We start from the raw sequence: 20,703 nt of genomic DNA on the forward strand, positions 1-20,703 counted from the left end.
TTCAATGAAGCATGTTAGAGCAACCACTTCGCCCTATTAGCCCATGGCACAGCCAGCCTGCCTCCGTCCTCCTCCTCCTCCCGCCCACAGCCTCCCCTCCCCCAAGCCAAAAGAAAAGGTTTGTCGAGCGGCTTTTTAATAAATTTGGCACCTTCCTGCGTTCCACTGAATAAACTGGAGATGTTAAAAAATAAAAATAAAAAAACAGCTGTCACAAGAGCCCCTGCTTGGCGCAGAGGGGTCGATGGTGCCCAGGCGGGGTTGTGGGGGTGGCGCAGGGGGAGGAAAGGCTGACCTCACTTTCTGAACAGCAAAGTTTGAGTGGGAGGGTCTGGGCACGAAAGGTAAAAAGGGAACGATGTGAACATGTGAAGGAAGCCAGAGCACTGAGCACAGCGTCAGTCTGTATCCTGACAGGGGGAGATAAGGTGGCTGGGGAGCCAGCGGTGCTTTCCTGGAATACAATCTCCGTTTGACACTCTCTGCTTAAGCACTGCCCATCTGTATGTTATTGAGCTGGAGCCTCTGGGGAAAAAGAGGAGCCACAGGCACAGAGAGTGAAAGAGGGAGGCAGCAAAAGCGCTTTTCTTCCCTTCCTTTCTTTATTTTTTTTTCCCTTTTAAATAAGGATCTGGTTAGACTGCCTTGAAGTGCCACATCTGGAAACTGAACACTGAAAGTTAAAATAACTGAGGCACCACTAAGCCAAGGGGGGCTGATTGCAGAAGAGGGTAAACAATTACTAAGACGCTAGAAGACCACTGCTGGATGTGAGGGGAGGAAATGGCTTTGATCTCCGCCTGGCCCCTGGTTTTTCCAATATTATTCTTTTTGAGATGCTTCTCCTCCAGCACAGCCTCGAGCGCGGGAGGCGCCTTTCAGTTTGACATTGAAGGTAGCTCAGCGGTCAGCGTGCACGAAGCCACTGTTATCAGAGGGCAGCAGCAGGCAGTAGCTACTGGAAGCTGGGTGCCTTTTGCTGAGGTACAGTAACTGCGTTCTCTCTCTGGTGTCTGCGCTTTCCTGCTTTCATCTGTCTGTGTTGAAGTTCCCATCTGGTTAACGTTAGCTTAATCATTCGATCCTTAAAGCGATACCGGAGATTTTTTTGCGGGGGGTCTGAGACACTGCATTTGGAGACTAGAGAGATACAGCTCAGGACTTCAAAATGTACACATGCCATGCCTGCTGCAAGCAGACAGCTGCTGTACTCTGCAGTGAGACCAGCTTAGCACGTCTCTGACTTTCCTGCCAACATAACTAAGCAGGCCTGTGCAAACAGACCTATTTTACAAGGGTTAATTGTCACAACACTTTTCTGCTTGCTCCGTGTACTGCATGGGATTTTAACTCACTTAAATTTCCAGAGTCTCTCTTTTGGGGGCAAACACCGTACTCGAGAGTTTTGTGCTTCTGTCTCTGAATGCCATCCACCTCCGAAATTTGAAGTTCTTTCTGGTGATGAGAGCAAGGATAATAAATCAAATGTGTGTTGGAAACTGCCTGCAGAGAAAACACCTGCAGAGATTTTAAGCCTTCCAAAAAGTATGAGGTTGGGATTAGTGACAAATGAAATTAGAGAGATCAGAGAAGTAATTTGACTGTGGAAAATTTTCCTGCAGTCCCTGTATTTGGGGATTGGTTGATACTTCTCATTCTATCATCTGGAATGAACTATTCAAAAATAAAGCTTGAGAAAACAATAAATTACTCCAGCATACTCTGAGAGGGGGAGACAGTAATGTCTCATGCGTGGGAGATGCAAAGTAGGAGGCAAATTGAGTTACATAAGGTCATGGGAAGAGAAGGAGTAGTTCTTGTAGCATAACATCCAAAAATGAGGTGCGATTAGCACAGACATGTCAGTATGACAATATCAAGATCTTAATCTCTTATACCAGAAGGCTAATCTCCCCCTCCCTCCCATCCCCCCGTACTCCAATTACCAGAACTAATAGCCATGGAAATAAATGTACAAGCCTTTCAGAGGGTCGAGGTTACCGCAGCACTGGCCAGAGCTCATCGCCACGCTGCTGTGCCTCCAAGCAGCTGCACAGCCTCCCAAAATGCCTGCCCACCCTGCGAGGGACTCTCTGAGAAACATGACCTGTGTGAGAAAATTGGAGACTAAACTCTGCTCTGCTCGGTGTAAGGGCTCTCAGGAGCCATCGGGGACTTGGACGGGCTCCATGCTGTGGGATGTACATCCCTTCTCCACCAGGCTGGGATCAGCCCCTGGGAGGCTGTGTTGCCACCTGTTGCTTACAAAATGGAAAGTGCCTGAATGAAAAGCCAGATTTAGGAGCCGAAGGGGTTTTGTAGCTGGATTCCACAGGATAACGGGCATAAGCGATTAATAGCCTTTCTCAATATGATTATGTGGTACATTGTTCCCAAAAGTCATGTTAATAGGCTTTACCTTAGGAAAGTGCTGTGGAATATACTGAACATTATAAAGGAATAACAGTTCCCATCACCCATCCCAGTCTTCCCTAAAGTTTCATTTGTACAGTCTGATCTTACAGGCCTACTAACTGGTGTTCCTTTCAGCAGTTTATTTCAGCCCCTGCAATGGCAACTTTTACACTCTGTTCAGATCCCATGTTACAAATGGATGCTGCTGCCTGCAGTAGTCATGCCAAGGTCCTCGACTGCAGGAAGTTATGGTTTCATGAGGAAGGAGCTCAGGGTCCCTTGCTACCTGCAGATGCATCCCATAATTTCATTTCAGGGCCCACCTCCACAGCAACTTCTTCTGAGGCCCAGTAGGATTCCCTCTAGGGGCAAGGCTGATGGCTCTCTAGCAGTGAGAACCTCCTACCCATCAATCTACGAGTTGGTAACGGCAGCTGGGGAACCTACCCTAAGCCCAGAGATTGACGTGGTGGCCAGAGAACGAATTTGGTAGTCTCTTGCCAGGAAGGAGCATTTTCTCCAGCCGTCAGAGACTTTCCCTCTCCTGAAGCCCACCATCCCTCACCCAGCCCTGGGAACAGGGCTTATCACAGCAGTTCTGAATTAGCCTTCTCCAAGCCCAAGTTCTTAACCCACAGCTCACAGCGAACCGCAGTATAAACTCCCTTACACAGCACGGCTTGATTCAGCTCCGTCGTCTAAATATTGACTCAGGCCCATAGCTCTCCCAAGCAGACAGAGGCTGTTAGTCATGTTGAATAGTGCCAAGTTATACAAGGGGGCTGGTTACTGAGGCAGAGCTGGAGAACTACACAGAGCTTTATGGTGGGCTGTGGTGCCACTCAACCGCAAAGCCAAATGTGCTGCTGTAAAGGCAGAGCACAGACCACAGCAGACAAAAAGTATGGTATTTCAGCATGTGGGGCAGGTGATGGACAGAACTGGACCCACACATTATTCTGCTCTTCATATCATCTTTAGAAATCTGTGAGGTCTATAATAGTACTGGTGGGAGTTTGCAAGCTGTAACTGGTGTGATCTTCTTAACTTCTGGTAAGAGTTCATAATTATGAACCTACTGAAGAACATGCAACCCCAGTTAATGTAAACAAGCATTTTAGTGTATATTTTTTAGTCTTCTACTTCTCTTCCTTTTCCATTTTTGGCAATCTTGAACTCAGAGGAAGTTGGAGAAGTGGTTTAAAATATTGAGAATTAATGCTAATATGGAGCTTTCCTGTGCCTTGGATTTGAATGAAAGTCTCTTTATGGCAGAAAAGAGACTGACTACATTTTCAATGCCATGCTAATATACTGTACCCCATCACAAAGTGGACTGTGAGTTTGAGTAGGACCTCAGGCAACATCCAATACCTTGGTGCCCTGGCTGTAAATCAATATGTAACTGGGATCCAGTACACATAATTTAGGCACATAACCTGTGCTTAGACTTTTTCATTTTGAATGAGGTATTGTATTCAAGTACAAGACCAAATTTCCCATATGATAATGGAGACACCATTTTTTTAAAATCCTATAATTCCTAGTGGTCTTCTCTGGAAGCCCTCAAAGGACCCTCTTCACCTGCAAGGGCTATGTCGGTTCTTACTTCAGGACTGTTTAAATTAACTTGACTAGATTCCACCCAATGAAATGTAATATTACCTGCATAATAAATACTAGTAACTGTCATCATGGAATAATGTATCTAGCTCTGTGCCTCTGTTTCAAGAAGAATGCTTATAGATTGATGAACATTATTCCAAAAAGTATCATGAGAAGGATTAAATTGCTAGGAATTTAAAGATAACTGAGAGATTCTAGAATTCAACCTGCTTAGCTCAGAGGAAGATTAAGAAAAAAATTTGAATTAATTGTGTAAGCAACAAATTTTTAATGATAGGCTGGTTCGTCTAATGCATGAAAATGCAATCATATGCAGCAAGTGGAAATTGAAAGTGACTGTGTTCAGACTAAAGGTTAGTTGTAAATTTTAATTTTAAAGGTAATTAAGCAGTGAAGAATTTATCCAGTTGTGTTGGATTGTCTATCAAGAGGCAGAACAAGATGCAAAGCACTCTGTCAAGTACTCACTTTGCCCATGTGCTACTTAGGATGATTAAGTTCCTTGGCTTAGGAACACAATAAGGCAGGGGAGATGTTAGAGTGCTGCAGTCCTAATGTATATGGGGAGAAAATGAGAGGCAGTGAGCCCAAAGTGCCGGATCCAGTTCACCAGTGTAACCCAACTACAATTGGTGGTATTAAGTTAAAGATTGATTTTTCCAAATATGGACAGATTAAAATAATTTACAAGGAAGTTTCATCAGAGGTGGAACACAAAGATTTCAAACTGACAGTCCAACCACAAATGAAAGCAAACTATTGAGTAGCAAACATCTGAAATCTTTGTTTTCAAGTTCCACACATTAGCCTGGATAGGACAGAAGGAAAGGAAAGGGGGCAGTGGGACACATCTAGTTTTGTTGAGGCACAGAGACAAGACAGAAAATCAGAGCTAACTTTTGAGAACAATTATATCCCACTGTCAAACACATGCCTTTAAAATAAAAGGCAGGTCATACATTATTGTTTGGATCTGAAGCCTGCCACTGTCAACATTTATGTTTGCAAATTCCACTGACATGATGATTTTAATTATATAGATGCAGATTTTGTTCCCCGGTAGGAGCAAAGCTGCTCATAAACAGTGGAAGAGTACAAAGTCTAAGGTGAGAGTAAACAGTGGGGCAAGACTTCAAATACTGGAGAACAAGGCAAATGTTTCCCTTTGATTCACATTGTGTAGTCACTAACTTTAATGTAAAATGAATGTAAGGTGATATCCAGATGAAGATTCATTTAATTCTGATGTAAATGACTACAGGAGGTTCAAGAAAATAGTGAAGAGAGACCAGTATAGGAGATCAGTTTAGGAAGGATTAATGGAAGAAAGAGAAAACACTCTGTGGAGACATTTGCCAAGTAAAATAAAAAGATGAACTGAAATTTCCTCTGTGGAAAGAAGGGAAGCAATTAGTGGGAAAGGAGGAAAACTAAAGCAAGAAGATGAAGGAGAGGAAAAAAAATAGAGTAAGAATGAGATAATCTAAAGTCTTAAGGCTAAAGAATATCTGAAGTAGTTGGAACAAGGCAGGAAGCCAATTCCCGTAGTGAAGGAAGGCATGATATTGTTGGATGGATGGAAGAGGAAAACTGTTTCCAGCATCAGTGTTTTTGGCTCAGGAGAAGGGCAGAGAGGCAGAAGAAGAGAAGTCCTTTAAAGGAAATGATTGTCATAGTCGAGGGAAGATATAGCTATCTACCATAAGAGACATAAATAAAGTTAACTGTTGGAGCTTGCACAATAAAATGACATGTTTAACAATCTTTTTTTTTTTTCCACCTGCCTTCTACCATAGTTGCTGATCTAAATTTTCAAAAGCTAGAAACGATATTTGAGGTGCTTTCTTTCTGGTTTTCTAAAGCAATAAGCAATAATGAGCCCAGGAACTGTGAAAATCTCACCTCTCTAAAATGGCTTACATTAAATATCTGAAACAGAGTGATCAAAAGTCTTAGCCTCTTGTTAACAAATGCTCAAGCTATCACCAAATTTCCTTCACCCCTTCCCCCATAAGGGCTGGAACAGGAGGCCCTGCAGACTGTTTAGAGAAAGCACAATTTGATCCTTACTTGTGGCATTAATCTCTTCAAAACAAACTAGTTCTAAAAGAAGCAGCAGAAGACCTAAAGCTGAGGTCTGAGCCAAAAAGGGTTTTAGCTTGACAGAAATCTTTGTATTCTTTTGAGCTAATAGGAACTGCATCTACCTTTAAAAAAGCAGATCTTTAAATGAATTCATTTCAGACCCATAGGGTTATGTTAGGTTAACTCCCATAACGGGCACTTTGGATTTCTAACTGCTGTTTTTTTTCTGGTGCAACAAGGTTATGTTCTGAGAAACGTCTATTAGCAGGGAGGAAGTTTTACTGCAGATGTTTGTGATTCCAGCTTAAGTTTCTCATCAAAGCTTTAATGAAAATCAGCTGCTAGGAGGAGAGCCGCCAGACCCCAAACCTTTTAAATCATAGGAAGCACAAGCGAATGGAACCAAAGGACAGGGTAGATGGATAGTGGGAAATGTTCTCCATTTCAAGAAGGTGCATAAAGCACCCACCAGAACAATGCTATTTAAACCCTGCTGTGGCAAGTTCCCACAAAGTTTTGGGCAAGTACCAGCAAAGTGCCCCAAAGCTCTTTCAGAGCTGTGAAAACCAATAAAAGGCATTTCATGCCCACTCTTATTCATGACATGGGAAGGAAGGAAAGAATTAAAAGTCCAGTTTTTCCAAGGGGCGCAAGAATAAGAAGCAATAAAATAATTAGTTTCTGAAGGAGAACATGTCCTGATTTAATCTGATAACAAATATCTACAATTTTAATTGCAGCTCTTAGTGTTCAAAAACTGTTCGCGAGGAAACGGGTCTAGTTTCTGAGTAATATATTATCAGCCACTGGTAATTTACAGTTTGCTTCTGGACTTAGATTTTCGAACACCCAAATATAGACACATTTGATTGTTATATATTTTAATTGGTTCTCTTGAACATTTGGATCTGATCCCAGCTCATTTTCAGACACTGACATGAGCTGGGGATGTTTGGGTTGTGCATCCTAATGCAAGATTCAACAATTGCTGAATAGTACTGTATACAAAGCTGTTAGAGCTCCACAGTTTTTGAAATCTAATTCTTTGTCATTAAATGATCTCAGAGAGGTTTTCCTAACAATCAGTCAGGAGACATACAATGTATACTTGACAATGCAAGCAGATATTGGCTAAATTGCAGTAAATGGGATCTGGTTTGTCATTCCTCTTTAGATTCATTATGCAATTCTTTAGATGTTTTTTTCCTTAAAATAAATACTTCAAAAATAATAGGATTCTTTTTTTTTTTTAAGACAAATCAACAAGAAACAGACAAAAAATCTACATTCAAGAACCACTAAGATACTAAATATGAGCCAAAGAATAACAGAGGCTAGTGAAAAAAAAATTGTAGAAATTACTATTCTGAGTTTACAAGATTCTAAAAAGAACTAAAACATTATATCTTAAGTTCTGACATAAGTAATCCAGAGAGCATGGGAAGAACTGGCACACCTGAATGCTAAATTGAAACACAATTTAATAAATAGTGAATAAAAAGAACCTACCTGCATGGACAACTTGCAATATGATCTGTAAAATATAGCCGCTTTTGCTAAGACTGTAAGGCTCTGACTGATTATTAAACTCTGTCTTCCCAACAAAAATGAATTAGAATGAATTTATTCAGCCTTTCACCATTGGTGTCAGGTGTAAGAAAATGCACAGGGAACCAGCATCTAAACCGGATCATTTCTGGGCTGTGTTTTAACCCTGTTACCACCCTGTGATGCATCTGCCCCAGCATATGGGGCGGGGGGGGGCAGAAAGAAAAAGCCAGCAGGGTAAAACACAGCATCACCTTCCCCCCTCCCCAGCTATTATTATTAGGCATATTACTATGCCTACAGTCTTGGGTGCCCTAGGAAAGCTATCACTGAGTGTTGGCAAGAACTGGGGAGCACCAGTGCCTGGCAGAGGTGCTCCTGGGAGAGGTGGGCAGGTGATGAAGGTCCAGACAATGCCTCAGAAGGGATTTGTGCACTTCAGTCACCCATGACCACCTCCCTCAGGTTTACCATAGCAGATTTAACATTGCAGTAGTACAAGTGCAGTAGTACATGTTTTAAGGACCATTTTTATTATTTTATCCCTTCAAAAATTTTGTGCCTATCTGGAAATCTCTCTGGGGCTGCTGTCATTTGACAATTGATTTTGTCCCCTTTATCTGGGGGACTCACGTGAACAAAGCAGGACTCATAAAGCACATTTATGTGAGTGTTTTATGGGGACAGGGCGGACAGTGGTTAATGGGGAAACAAAGCAAAATTATTTATCTATTTTCTTCCAAATCATTTTCCTTGAATAAACTAGGCATTTTGTTTGAAAGAAGAAAATCAAATAACAACATTTCCAGCTGCAGATTTTCTATTTGCAAGAATAAACATCTGTAACAGCAATATTTTTACTTAGGAGCTGTAGTAATAATTACATTAGAGTGGAGGATGGTGTTAATCTCCCATCCTTAGCCAGCCTGCAGGCACCTAAAACATTTTAGTCCTTCCCCTTTTTCAAGAAGAATGCCTTTTAAGCAGAGGCTTTGTCTTTCCCACTGTATATGGAAAAAATGACTACACACTTCTATGGAGAATGCCTAGCTGAGAAATGTTTATGTTGGATCCAACCCCATCTATGTTGCTGAATGGCATTTTGTTTTTCACTCAGACTGGGGAAGGGGTAACAGCCTGGAAACGTTTTCAGCACAGGAAATTTTTAATAGTTAAATACAATTACTTAGTTAAGGTAATAGATAATGTTGTTGCTCTACATAAAGCCATCTGGCTTTCAGCTTTTGCTTGTTTTTTCAGGAGTCACAGTTGCTCTGTCACAGTTACAACAGAGGCATGCACAAACCCACTCAAGGAACATGAACACAGTGTCAGTGGGCACGGAGAGGATCTCCCTCTGATTTTTGCCTGTTCCCTATTCTCTTCTTTGCTTATTGGTTTGGGCATTACCCGTGGGCAACGACCCATATTGCCTCTCCCTCCAGCTCCAAGCTCCACAATGAAACAGGGAGAAATAGAAGTAACTTTTGTTCTGTATCCCCTCTGCCAACAGGATGCTACCTACAGTCAGAGCAACTGCCTTCAGTCTTGTTAGTTTTAGTTTTTGCCATCACTGAGCTTTTTGTCTAAAACTCTGGGAAGACAGTTTCTGTCAGCACAATAATCTGGTCTTTATTATCATCAAAAATAATATCTACTTTAGAAGCTCATGAGCTGATAACTCTTCAGGTGACACATATATATTCCCAATTGTCAGGGATAAGCCAGCAAGCAAAGTTTTCAAATAGTCAGTTATTAAGTTAGAGACTTGTCCTGTCTTCCTTAAAGAAAACATATTATTTTCTGTAAATTTTGAGGAAATCTAAACTCTTCTATATATATAAATGATGGAGATTTTATAGTCTTTCTTGTTTGGCTTGAAAATCAGACTAAATTCACTTATTAGACGTTTTCTTTAGCAGCTGCAGACTGGCCAGATATGGCGTGCATGTCTGCAGTCCAGCCCTTGCACTGTGTTCTCAGGTGGGGACATCTTGAGGACACAGACAAAATGAATGATGCTGAGTTCCATGCAAAAGGGACAAGAGAAAGGACACTAGTAATAGAAAATAAGGCTTCATTTCTTTCATCATTCGCTGAACAGTTCATTTACTGAAAAACATTATGGATTCAAAATTAGTGTCACTGCTTTTTTTTTTTTAATGTTTGAAGATTCAAATTGCTGAGGTTCATAAAAAGACACCACTGCAGTTTTAATGAGAATTTCATATAATTTACCTAAAAAACCCCATTATTAGATTCACTTGCCCAGTGAGGCCTTAATTTTCATTGAACCTATCATATGTTAGAATTTAATTTAAGATATGAGAATATCCAACAATGTTGGGGTTTTACTTTGGCTTTCAGCAAGAAATAATTTGCTTTTACATTTGCAAGCTAAATAAAATGGAAAGCTTTTTATTTTGTAATTCACATAATTGCTTTACTTTGTAATCTCGTTAAATGTAATTAGAATTTAGATACCTGTCAAGATAAGTGGATAAAAAAAGATTACCAGCATTATGCCCAAAACTCTTCATCAACTTCTGGTTAATTTCTGATTTGCAGCATCAGTGGAGCACTGGAAGAAATTCTTTCATTGGTAACAATGTCAGAAATTGAAGATAATGCAGGAATTTGCTGTACTACACCAGAGCATTCATTATAAAATCTATCATGAATATTGATTTGGAGACTAAGCTAAAAAATGGGTTCCTCTCAGAAATGTTTTTAATTTTCAAAATAAATTTGAAAGTTCAAAGAACTAATTTGTATGAGGTTTTTGAAATGGCAAATACAATAGACTGGGTTTTTGCATGAAGTTATCTAACAGCTGTAGTGTCCTATTAAAAGGGGCAATTAACTGCTAGGCTATGATGTCACACACCAAATTATTTTCTCCAATAATAATAGTTAGAATGTGACCTTTCTAGTTCAGAATAATTTGATACTGTGGACCAGAGGTAATGAAAGCTTATAGAAATTAAAAATAGTGCCTGGAGGCCTCAGGGGAAGCTGGTGAGCAATCTTGTTTGTTTTTAATTCTCTAGGATTGTAAGGCTTCAAAGCTCAGATAAATTTAGCAAAAGTCAACAGAGAAGAAATAAAATTGCAGAGCAGATGTCTGCTTTTGTCTACACGTTAGAAAGTCATGCAGTGTAGAGCAGGATTTCTGTCCATCTCTCTTTACACTGAGTTTAATGATAGAATATGTCTGGCCAATGGGTTTGGCCAATTGGTTGGTTACTAACTTCTGAGCGCCTCATTCTGCAGAGAAAGACCAAGCTCCCTCTGAAATGTCACTACATAGGGATTTATAGGTTCAAGCACAAAGACAGTGAAGTGAAGAATACAGAAATTCCTTAAATGTCTTAAAAGCTCTCCTATAAAGTTAATTGCAATTTTTCTTGTGAAATTTTAACACAAATAATTTCTCTTTCTCCCTACTCCATTTGACTAATCCTTTTCATATATCTGGTATGCTCTGGCAGTAAATCCTTGCAGGTCACTCATAAAAGTTGCCCTCAAATACCAGAGTGTGGTCTATCCCTTGCAAAGGATGGAGACAAAAAATGGGAAAGAAAGACGGCACAATGCCAAGCAGTGCCGTCTAAGTAAGCAAATAATTTTGAAGCATGATTGTTTAGTTGGAAAGCAAAAACATTCTTTCATTGAAGGATTAAAAAGACTGGAAGTCTTTGTACTGGCAACTGCTTTACATTCACTGCAGGTATTGGAAACAATTCATCACCATGTAACTGTCTGCCCATGAGGGGATATTCATTATTCCTAGTGGTTTTGACCAGTTTTCTTAAAAGAAGTGACTTGTTTTACTATCGTGGATTACATTGGGTACACAGAGGTTCTTCGTTTTGTGAAAACTAGAACTAATGGAAGTTCTGCAGACCATTTTCTTTCATTTTACCGTCCTGGGATTGACACCAGCTCAAGGAAGCATGAAACTCTGTAATACATTTACCAGTTGTGCATATTGTGCAAAAACAGAAAAGCTTACCTTGATCCAACAAATGAGGTGCACCCGGGAAGAGAATTAAAAAACATCCTGAAACCATGAGTGCAAATAGTAATAATTCATATTATTGAAATATAGCTATTATGTAGTTATTCCATCAGAATACAACAAAGCCCTTTCCAAAGAGGACTGTTGTCATTGTTCCATTTCACAGATGGAAAAAATGAAAGAAAGACTGATGTGAATGATCACACAAGAGATGAGCAGAATAATGTGTATTCCTGGGTCTCAATGTCTTTATGAACATAGTTAGGAACAATGGAGTCCATGCACCAAAACAAGGTGACAAGTTTCTCAACTGTTCGGAGAGAAGCAGTATTTTTGCCTTGTGTTAATTTCAGACTTAATATAATGAAACTATCACTGTGAAGGTATTAGTAGACTAGAGGTGGAGGGCATGTCATGAAGTGGATGAGTGACTAGAACCAGGTGCGGGGAAATGCCAAGCGGGGAAGAGGAATAAGAGGATGAATGGAAATCCGGACCAGAAGGACACGAGCAGAGAACAAGGTAGCAGCAGAAGGGCTGTGGGAACTGATGGGGGCCAAATGGAGATCCACAACCCATCAACGTAATGTTCTGATGTACCATTAATAGAAACAGACCAAGAAAAGTAAAGAGGCCTCCCCCAAGAAGGGCCAATGAGAGACCATCTCATCTGGTTGGCATTTACTGTAAGACTGTTTAAGTGACATTCAAGCCTCATTGCCAACAAGAGAGATACATAATACAGACAGAACTAAAAGGTATCCTATAAATAAAAACTAGACTGAATGTGTGCTATAAATATAAACTAAGGAGCTATGGATTTAATGAATGTCTCACTATAAATAAACAGACCTACTGGAAAATGCTGTCTGCAGCAAACCCCTCAAAGCTACAAGTAATCACCAAGCTTTTGAGGAAACTTGAAGCTACACAACTCTATCCATAAGAATATTCTTTCTCCTTTTGCAAATTGAAATCTGTCCAAATTTGGGGGACCTGAGAGCTAGAAGAAATTGAGAAACAAATGATTTGTTGCTATATAGATATGAATGTAAAAAAGCCACAGGACAATGAATGATGGTTAGGAGAATACTATAACCTTCATCAAATACTTTTATATAAAGAGCCCAAAGATACCTTCTAGAAATATTTTCTCTGTCCTGCCCTCAAAAATCTGAACAAAATAAAGCAGAGAAAATTTAGAGAAATTTTACCCCAAGTCATACAGTTCACATAGGATTCAATTCCATCATATCCATTGTGTACATGGCCTACACATAGTTACATCAAATTTAGTTGTAAAGATGGATCCTTTCAGCAGGCTAGAGGAGTAACAAAAATGAAAAAGTTTAAATACAGTTATCTGATACTTCGACCATTTTCAGCTACTGAGAGGTAGAGACCATCCTCTCAAGCTTATCCTGTAGAAGCTGTTACAGGAGAAAATTTATCAGTTTTGTTCTGCATTTCTTGATTTCACACTGTCAGTTATCTTGTGAACAGTCTAATATTCGTGCACAGAGCAGAAGGGTGTAAAAGTTGTGAGGAAGAGGAACGGTGACATAATAATAAATAATGTTAAAAGTACCAAATAATATTAAAAGTACTGTTTTCATGAAGCTATCACTGACTGCCCTGCCCTTTCAGAAAAGAGGAATCAGGAGTCTGATCATACAGAGGTGTTTGGCAGCATCTGTTGCTGGGTTCAGTGATATATATATATATCCAACTTATGAAGTCCAGCAAGACAGTCTTTTGTGGTTAACTAGGCAAAACGGGAAAGACAGATTACCTGATGATACACACTGTTCAGATAACTTCCATGAGTTACTTACCTGTAAAATGCGTATTGTCTCATGGGGACAGGAAAAGACAGCATAGTTCTGTTTTGTATCAGTCAAATTCATCCCAAAACTTAGTTAACTGTATTTTCAGCTGTAGGGGATATTTGGTATAAAAATGTTTCCAGCATACGAAGCAAGAGCTGGTGAGCTAGTGCCAGTGAATTCCCCACCCAGAAGAGTGGAAAAGTCTGAGCTGAGATACACTGGAGCATCACACATTGCTTGGTTGGGCAGAATACCAGCTGGGTAAGACATAAGATGGGGATAAAAGTTTTTGGCAATTAATGCCCTGCAAGAAACAGGGCTCCATCTCAATAACTTAAAGAATTGTCTGTGTAGACAATTTAAAAGAGCATTAACTTATAAACATCCTATTAATCTGGTAAATGCAACCTCAGATTGGCCCAGCACAGATGTCTATTTGTAAAAGACAGAAATGCATGCAGACTTTTCTGTCTGCTAATCCTACGCAGCAAGCACAGTCTGTAAGTTTTCTAGTGACCTTGCAGGTCCATCCAGTGACTCTGAGACCAAGGCAGCAATGAGCATGGCTGAGTCAACACCAGGATCCTGCAGAGCAAATATAGCTGTACCTTTTCCCAACAGTTAACCCTTGCCCATCCCCATGTACTCACACAGAGTTGAAACCCTCTCCAGCCACAAGACACTCCTAAAAACTATGCATGCAGAATGCTTGAACCAAAATAAAGCATTCAGTGGCTAAGCACCTTGCCTGTGATCCGTAAAAGTGCATGGTAGCTGTGTAAGAGGACAAAAAGCCCAGAGTTCCTGAGAGCTTTGCTCACCAGTAGCATATGTTGACACCGAGCTGCAGTTGCACACATTGTATACAGTACAACTGTCAGATTTTGTTTTTTGGCAACAAATGGAAAGGGATTTCTCCTGCAGGTCACTAAAGGCAGGAAGGTCAGGACAGTGGGGCACAGTGTTATTGCAGCTCTTTTTTTTTTGCATGAAGTTTCCCAGCAGACTGAAGAAGAACTAAATCTTTGTGTCTACACTCATGAATAACATGTCTTTGACCTGAGGAATTTGAAATGTCTGTTATTCTGCTCCCAGGGAACAAGGAATGGTCAAATGTCCATCAGCCTGCAATTTGCAGTCTGGATTTTTAAAAGTCCACGTTTAAAAGTACTGGACATCAATTATGCTTTGATCTGAGAAGCAGATGTAGAAGTCATGTTGGTGCCCTCAGTACTTCCTTGCTGAATGAAACACCATAAGTAGACTCTCATATCTGTATGAGGTAAAAAAGAGTGCTTTGTAGTTAATGCTTTCTAAACATGATAAGCTGTACAATTTGTGCCTACCCAGAGTGGTTTAGAGCTAGGATCTCCAGGGGTCAAACCCTTTGTTTACCTACATCCCAGTCTGGCCAAGCAGTATTTTTATTGCAGTAAGAAGTGTGCCTTTTGGAGGGAGCCAGAAGCTGTTCTTAGAATGGGGTCATGCTTCAAGGAGCTGCCAGCCACAAGCTCCGCAGATTGTCCAAGTCACTCACAACAATTTAGAATTCTTCTTCCCAGATGCATCCAAAATGTTCAATTGAGGCTTGAGCTGGGAATGAATGTGACAGCCTTCACATGATGCCAGGGATCAGTTTTGCTCTCTGTAAAATGGGATAATCTTGTATCTCACAGCCATGTCTTAGAACAAAAGTCCCTGTTTGCAGTGAGCACGGAGTATCTCAGATGACAATACAAACTCTTAATAATAATTGCTTACAGATTTCTTTCTTAAATATGTTCAATGTTCTCCAAAGCCATCCAGTTGAGATGGGACAGAGTTACTAGCAGCAATAAGAACAATTCCCAGATACCAAATGTCTGGGGGTATTTTAAAGCTCTTCCTAAAAATTCTAGATTTACCAAAGGTGTTAGCATATATTTTATTTGCAGATTTTTGAATGCACAAGTATTCAATGGAGAAGGTAGCACCAGGGCAGGGTAATATAACAGAGCTCCCTTTGAAAGCTAATAGTAAATATCAGAAGAGAGACAACCTTGATGAAGGGAAACATCCCAAGATCATACTCTGAACTGGCCAGAATCAAGCAAACTCAAATGTAGCAAAAGAATTGCTTGGGTGATTCCGTCTATACACCAGAGCTAGCTTTGCAAGTCTCCCTTCGCAGTCAGGAGCGAACAGGCGCAGCTGACCTACTTTAGACACATTTTCATGTAAAAGGAATTAAAACACACAAAGGAAGTCTAGCTGGCTTCTTCCCATGTGGACATCTCCAAACTGCTGACTCCTGGCCTGCTGTGGTTTGGGCTTCCTAATCACGCAGTCCTGCTGCTCAGCTGTGAAGGTTGCTGGCCAGGACGGCCCTACACTCACACGGCCACAGCTGTACTAGCACAGAAATGCACGTGGGGCAAGGAGGTCCTCCGAGGATCAGCCTGGGCCTGTCTTCATTGCTGACATAGACAAGCCAGGTGGGACCTGCTGAATGCTGAAAATTTGGCTTAGCTAGGGATTGAGCATTTCTGAGCAGGAAGATTCTATTGTAGGTGACAAAGACCAGGAATCTCTTTAGAAAAGAGTCCTACCTATTCTGAAGAAACCAGAGAAACTTGGAATAGCATCAAATCAAGTGTACAGTAGAGGACTACTTTCTCAGAGCTGTTTGTGTAATTCTCTGATTTCAAAAAAAATAATTAAAGAAATAAAAGTACCAGAAGATATTCAAACAGGAAAACGTCTTTATTTTTAGGAAGGGCAGTAGGCTATTTATCTCAAGTTGGCCTAAGCAAACAATCTTCAAAAAGGCTCCAGTACTGTGGCTGCCAATTCTAAATACAAAAAAAAAAAAAAAAAAAAAAAAAAAAAAAAAAAAAGGGTATATAAAATAAACAAAAGCAAGCATGTTTGGGTTGGGTTGAGAAATGTCCCCAGAGAGCAGATGGATATTGTTTCCATGGCAATGCCATGTATTTTTGTACTTTTTCTACAGCAGATTGGTCTCTATTAAATACAGACCCACAGATTTTAAAATGGGTGAAGGATATTTAGAGTATTTATTCACCCCTGTATAGCTGAAGATACAGAGTTTCACAGAATCAGTGTTATGTTGAATCCTAAACTTCTGTTTAGCTAAACCCTACTATCCAGAAAAAAACATTACCTCTTGATGTGACGCTGTCAAGAATGGAAGAATCCCTCACTCTGCTCAATTTGTCTGATTCTTTTCATCAATGCAATGAAAATGTGCTTTATTTACTCGCATCTCTGATTCTGACAGGTTTCAATAGATGATGCTATGCCTGTATCTCCTTATATCACAGGAGTAACATTTTTCTCTTTTCTTTTCCCTAGGCTCTGGGGCAAAGCTTGATAATGCTGAAGTAGCTTCTCTTCTCTTCTCTTCTCATGCTACAATCATTTGTCTAGCCTCTTGACATATGAAGAAGTAATGTGAGGGGTTGTGAGAAACAAAAAAAAAATGCATTTTTGCCTCATGGAATAAAAAAATCACTGTTGTACATAAAATACGAGTGTTTATGACAAAGGATTGAAATTGTATTTTCATAAGTCTATGATATTAGTTAATTAAGGTAATTTTAATTTCATCACAGGCCTGTGAGTTTATACAATTTAAATGTGACCAGGCTGCATTCACTTTCACTACCCTGAATTGACTTTTAAAGTGAAAATCTACTAACACCACAGTGTTTTATCCTTGCCTTCATGTCTGAACATTCATGCAGCCTACAGAGGATCCTTCTCAGACCTGGAAAGCAGCATGCCTTTTAACTCTATCTCTAGTAGCAAAGCGAGTAACACAGGCCGGTTAAAACCAAGTCTCAGGCAACACTAGACCTAGCAGTGACTTGGCAGCTGATGTGACAATATGTGACTGCTACTTTGAGTGCTGTTCTTCAGCTTCAGTGCCCCCAGTGAACCATCTGTATCCTCTTTTACAATGGTCCTGGAGGCATGCACCATCTTTTGCTTCGGGTTTTGTTCTGGGTCAAATGCAAGGAGGCCCCTGGTCCAAGACTCGAAGTCATGAGTATGAGGAATATAACAAGGGCTGAAATTGCTTAACGTAGATCATTTAACCCTGAACCCACCTCCCTCTGTGTACCCCAGCACTCAAGAAAAAGTTCTGGAATTAACACTGGTGAGGATCCAAGGAGCCTTTTACTGCAGAAGAGAGACCCTTTGTGCTTTTATATGGTCACAGGAAAGTCACAAGTTCCAGTACTAACTAAAGAGACATGACATGTTTTCTTACCTTTGATGCAGAGTCAATAGCTACATCTGAATTACTGAATAAAAAGCAGTCTGGGGACCTCCTAGTCGAGTAGCATAACACAGCACATGTCCACGTGCTTAAACCCTCTCTGTGCTTGCCCAGAAAAGAGCAGTCCCAGACGTGTTGCCTCATGGGAACATGTCCTAAGAGATGCCATGCTCTGAAGTGTGCCTGGACATTGTCAGGAAAAAAGCAATCTGTCAAAGAGCAAAATCAAGGCAGAAAATGAACCAGCAGTCAGCACGGATATTCATAAGCCACTGTCTGAAACTATGCCTTGCCCTTTCTTTAGTTGGCTGAGGCAGACGTAACCGCAGAGAACACTCTGTGCATATTTACCAGCACAGCACTCTTTTGGGAAAAGCAAGGCAGAAGAGACAGGGTCACAACAAGCACGCCTACCCCAGCGTGGCTAGCTGGCAGTGTGGAAGCAATGGGGACCTAGTACTGCCCTCGGCTGCTCAGGTGCAGATCAAGAGCAGCTGCAACCAACCAAATTGGTGGAACTGCTTCAATATAAATGGGAGCAAACTCATAACCCTGTGTATCTAGACTGCCTTCTGTCTTCAGTCCCATCTTGCACCCATACCATCAGAAGGGTCTAAAGCAACAGTGCATGACTAGGGACTCCACAGCACTTGCAACACTGCAGCTGGTTCTTGTTTTTAAGAAATGTAATAATGAAAGCCAGGTGCAAGGGGGGGAGAAAATTAAATGCACTATGGGTATAAAAGATTTTCAAGAGCTCAGCAACATCCACATTAGATTGGACTTTTCAGCTTCAACTGGAATAAACATTGTTCCCTTGGGGAAAAAAAGAAATATATATATATATATATACGCACATAATAATTACAAGGATGTAATTGCTAATGCAGACCTAGCATTTTGGCCTACTGATTGTCTTCAGTATTCAGAAACAGACACTAGATGGATATGTTCCTCACTCAATTGTCTACATAACAATTTTTTGGGGAGGATATTTCCATTTTGTTCCAGAGCTGTTTGTGCTTTGTATGCAATTATTTTGTGCTCCCAGAACATTCAGCCATTGAATCCCTCAATTAGCTCAACACTCTAACACTTATTTTTATAAATATGATGTTGGCTCACGCCCTGGAACAACTAACAGATCACTCCATTATCACTAGTAGGGCAAGGAGCAGCAAAAATATATCAGAATAATTGAGAATGCCTGAGAAAATTTCTGAACCCCAAGCAAACAACTGTATCCAATTTTCCTCCCATTCCCATCTCCCTCATAGCATTGATTGTTAATACCTCATTTCTGGTTTAAATTGATGCAACCCAGGGTTTAAAATAGTGCATTAAAATAGTGAGCATGAGCACCTTCCAAGCTGTTGTGATGAACTGAGGAGTTATAGGGAGATAACACTGCCAGAAGTTAGCCAGGTGACTTAGGAGCCTACCTCTCATTCTCAAGAGGGGGTCTGACAGCCACAACAGCAGGCACACCCCAGACTAAGGTAGATGTCTCAAGGGGCTGGGAAGTGTATCTGCTGAGAGTAGGGGGTAAGCTGGTTCCCAGCAGGCTCCAGTGGCAGCCATGCAAATCTGGCCATATAGCTGAAACCACTGATGCTGGGCTGAACTACACCTAACTTGCTACTGTTGTGAGTGAACTAGATAAAAGCTTGCTTGTGACTGCAGTATAGACATACCCTTTGCTGAAGTTTATAGGATATTAGATTTATGGCCACCTGAAGCATATGCACAGATGCCTTTGCATATACTCCTACATTTCCATTGTCCATATTCATCATCATATGTGAAAAAGGATTTTGCTTAGACCTGCAAAACCAAGAAAGCTTTTGGACAGACACTAGTGGACCAGCTAGGACCACCCACCAGCTGAAGGGCATAGGAGAACATAACATGCCTTAGAACTGTATGGGTGGAGAGAAATATTGCCAAGAAAGACACTGGGAAACGAATCTGTTTTCAATTTAGAAAATAATTGTCTGCCTTCCACAGTGTGTGGCGTAATCATTCAGCTGAAATCCTTAGTCTAGTGGGAGCCAGACCTACAGTTCTGTGTTAAGACTAAACAACTGAAACAAGCAGTGCAAACAGATAGTATTTCTGATGTCCCAAAGTGGATATGGATGAAGGCTTTTCCTCCGAGGAGCTATTATCTAAGAAAGTGTTTCCAAAGCAAACCGGATAAAAAATGGTGTGTAAGAATCTTAAAGGCAACTGAGTTTTCCATTTATGTTCATCTCAGCTCCTCAGAGCTCTCTGGGATAAGATTGGATTAGTGATTCATTTGTAAGCCTGTTTTTTAAAGCTTGTTGTTAGTCATCTCATAAGATATGTTATTTCCTAAATGAGCAGCTCATCCAACTGGATAAAAGCATCTATCCACCCTTGAGAGTGGAAACTCTCACAGAGATGAACCTCGGGATTGCTGGCTTTTGCTGCCCACTGTCCCACAACTGTATCTGTAGCACAACGCAGGCATACGAGCTCAGGTCCCAGAAGCAATGGAGCTAAGTTCACTAGCCCCAGCCACCAGCAGGCCAGTGAGCAGTGCCACTCACAGGCTAGCTTTTGCAGCCAGTGGACATAACACTGAGCAGCACTGAATGAATATTGTAGTCTTGTTGTTCTTGTCATAGCTCAGAGTGGGCGTGCAAAGGCCCAGTGCAGAAAAGAAATCACCCTTTATTTCATGGCAACCTAGGAAGATGAGGAAGAGGAAGATTCAGAGGAAATCCAATCCTGATTAGAGCAGTATAATAAATAATAAGTGTCATATCTCGTGCAAATGCAAATTATGTAAGATCATGACCTTCTGATTTGCTTGAATTTCCTACTTTTTTCAAGAGCAAGTGACCTCAGAACACAGAAAGCATTGTGTA

The 20,703-nt window shown here is 40.7% G+C and overlaps 1 protein-coding gene across 2 annotated transcripts in view; it reads left to right on the top strand.

Annotated features, from left to right (window-relative positions):
* The first annotated feature begins 364 nt into the window (after positions 1-364).
* LAMA4 (laminin subunit alpha 4) overlaps positions 365-20,703 on the top strand; it is a 97,221-nt gene continuing 76,882 nt past the window's right edge. For both annotated transcript variants that reach the window (XM_048081100.2, XM_013175564.3), the window contains exon 1: positions 365-984. In XM_048081100.2, the coding sequence (XP_047937057.2) occupies positions 784-984 (201 nt within the window). In that variant the 5' untranslated portion in view covers positions 365-783. The remainder of the gene's footprint in view (positions 985-20,703) is intronic.

The sequence above is a fragment of the Anser cygnoides genome, chromosome 3, assembly GCF_040182565.1.
Source record: "Anser cygnoides isolate HZ-2024a breed goose chromosome 3, Taihu_goose_T2T_genome, whole genome shotgun sequence".
Classification (NCBI taxonomy): domain Eukaryota; kingdom Metazoa; phylum Chordata; class Aves; order Anseriformes; family Anatidae; genus Anser; species Anser cygnoides.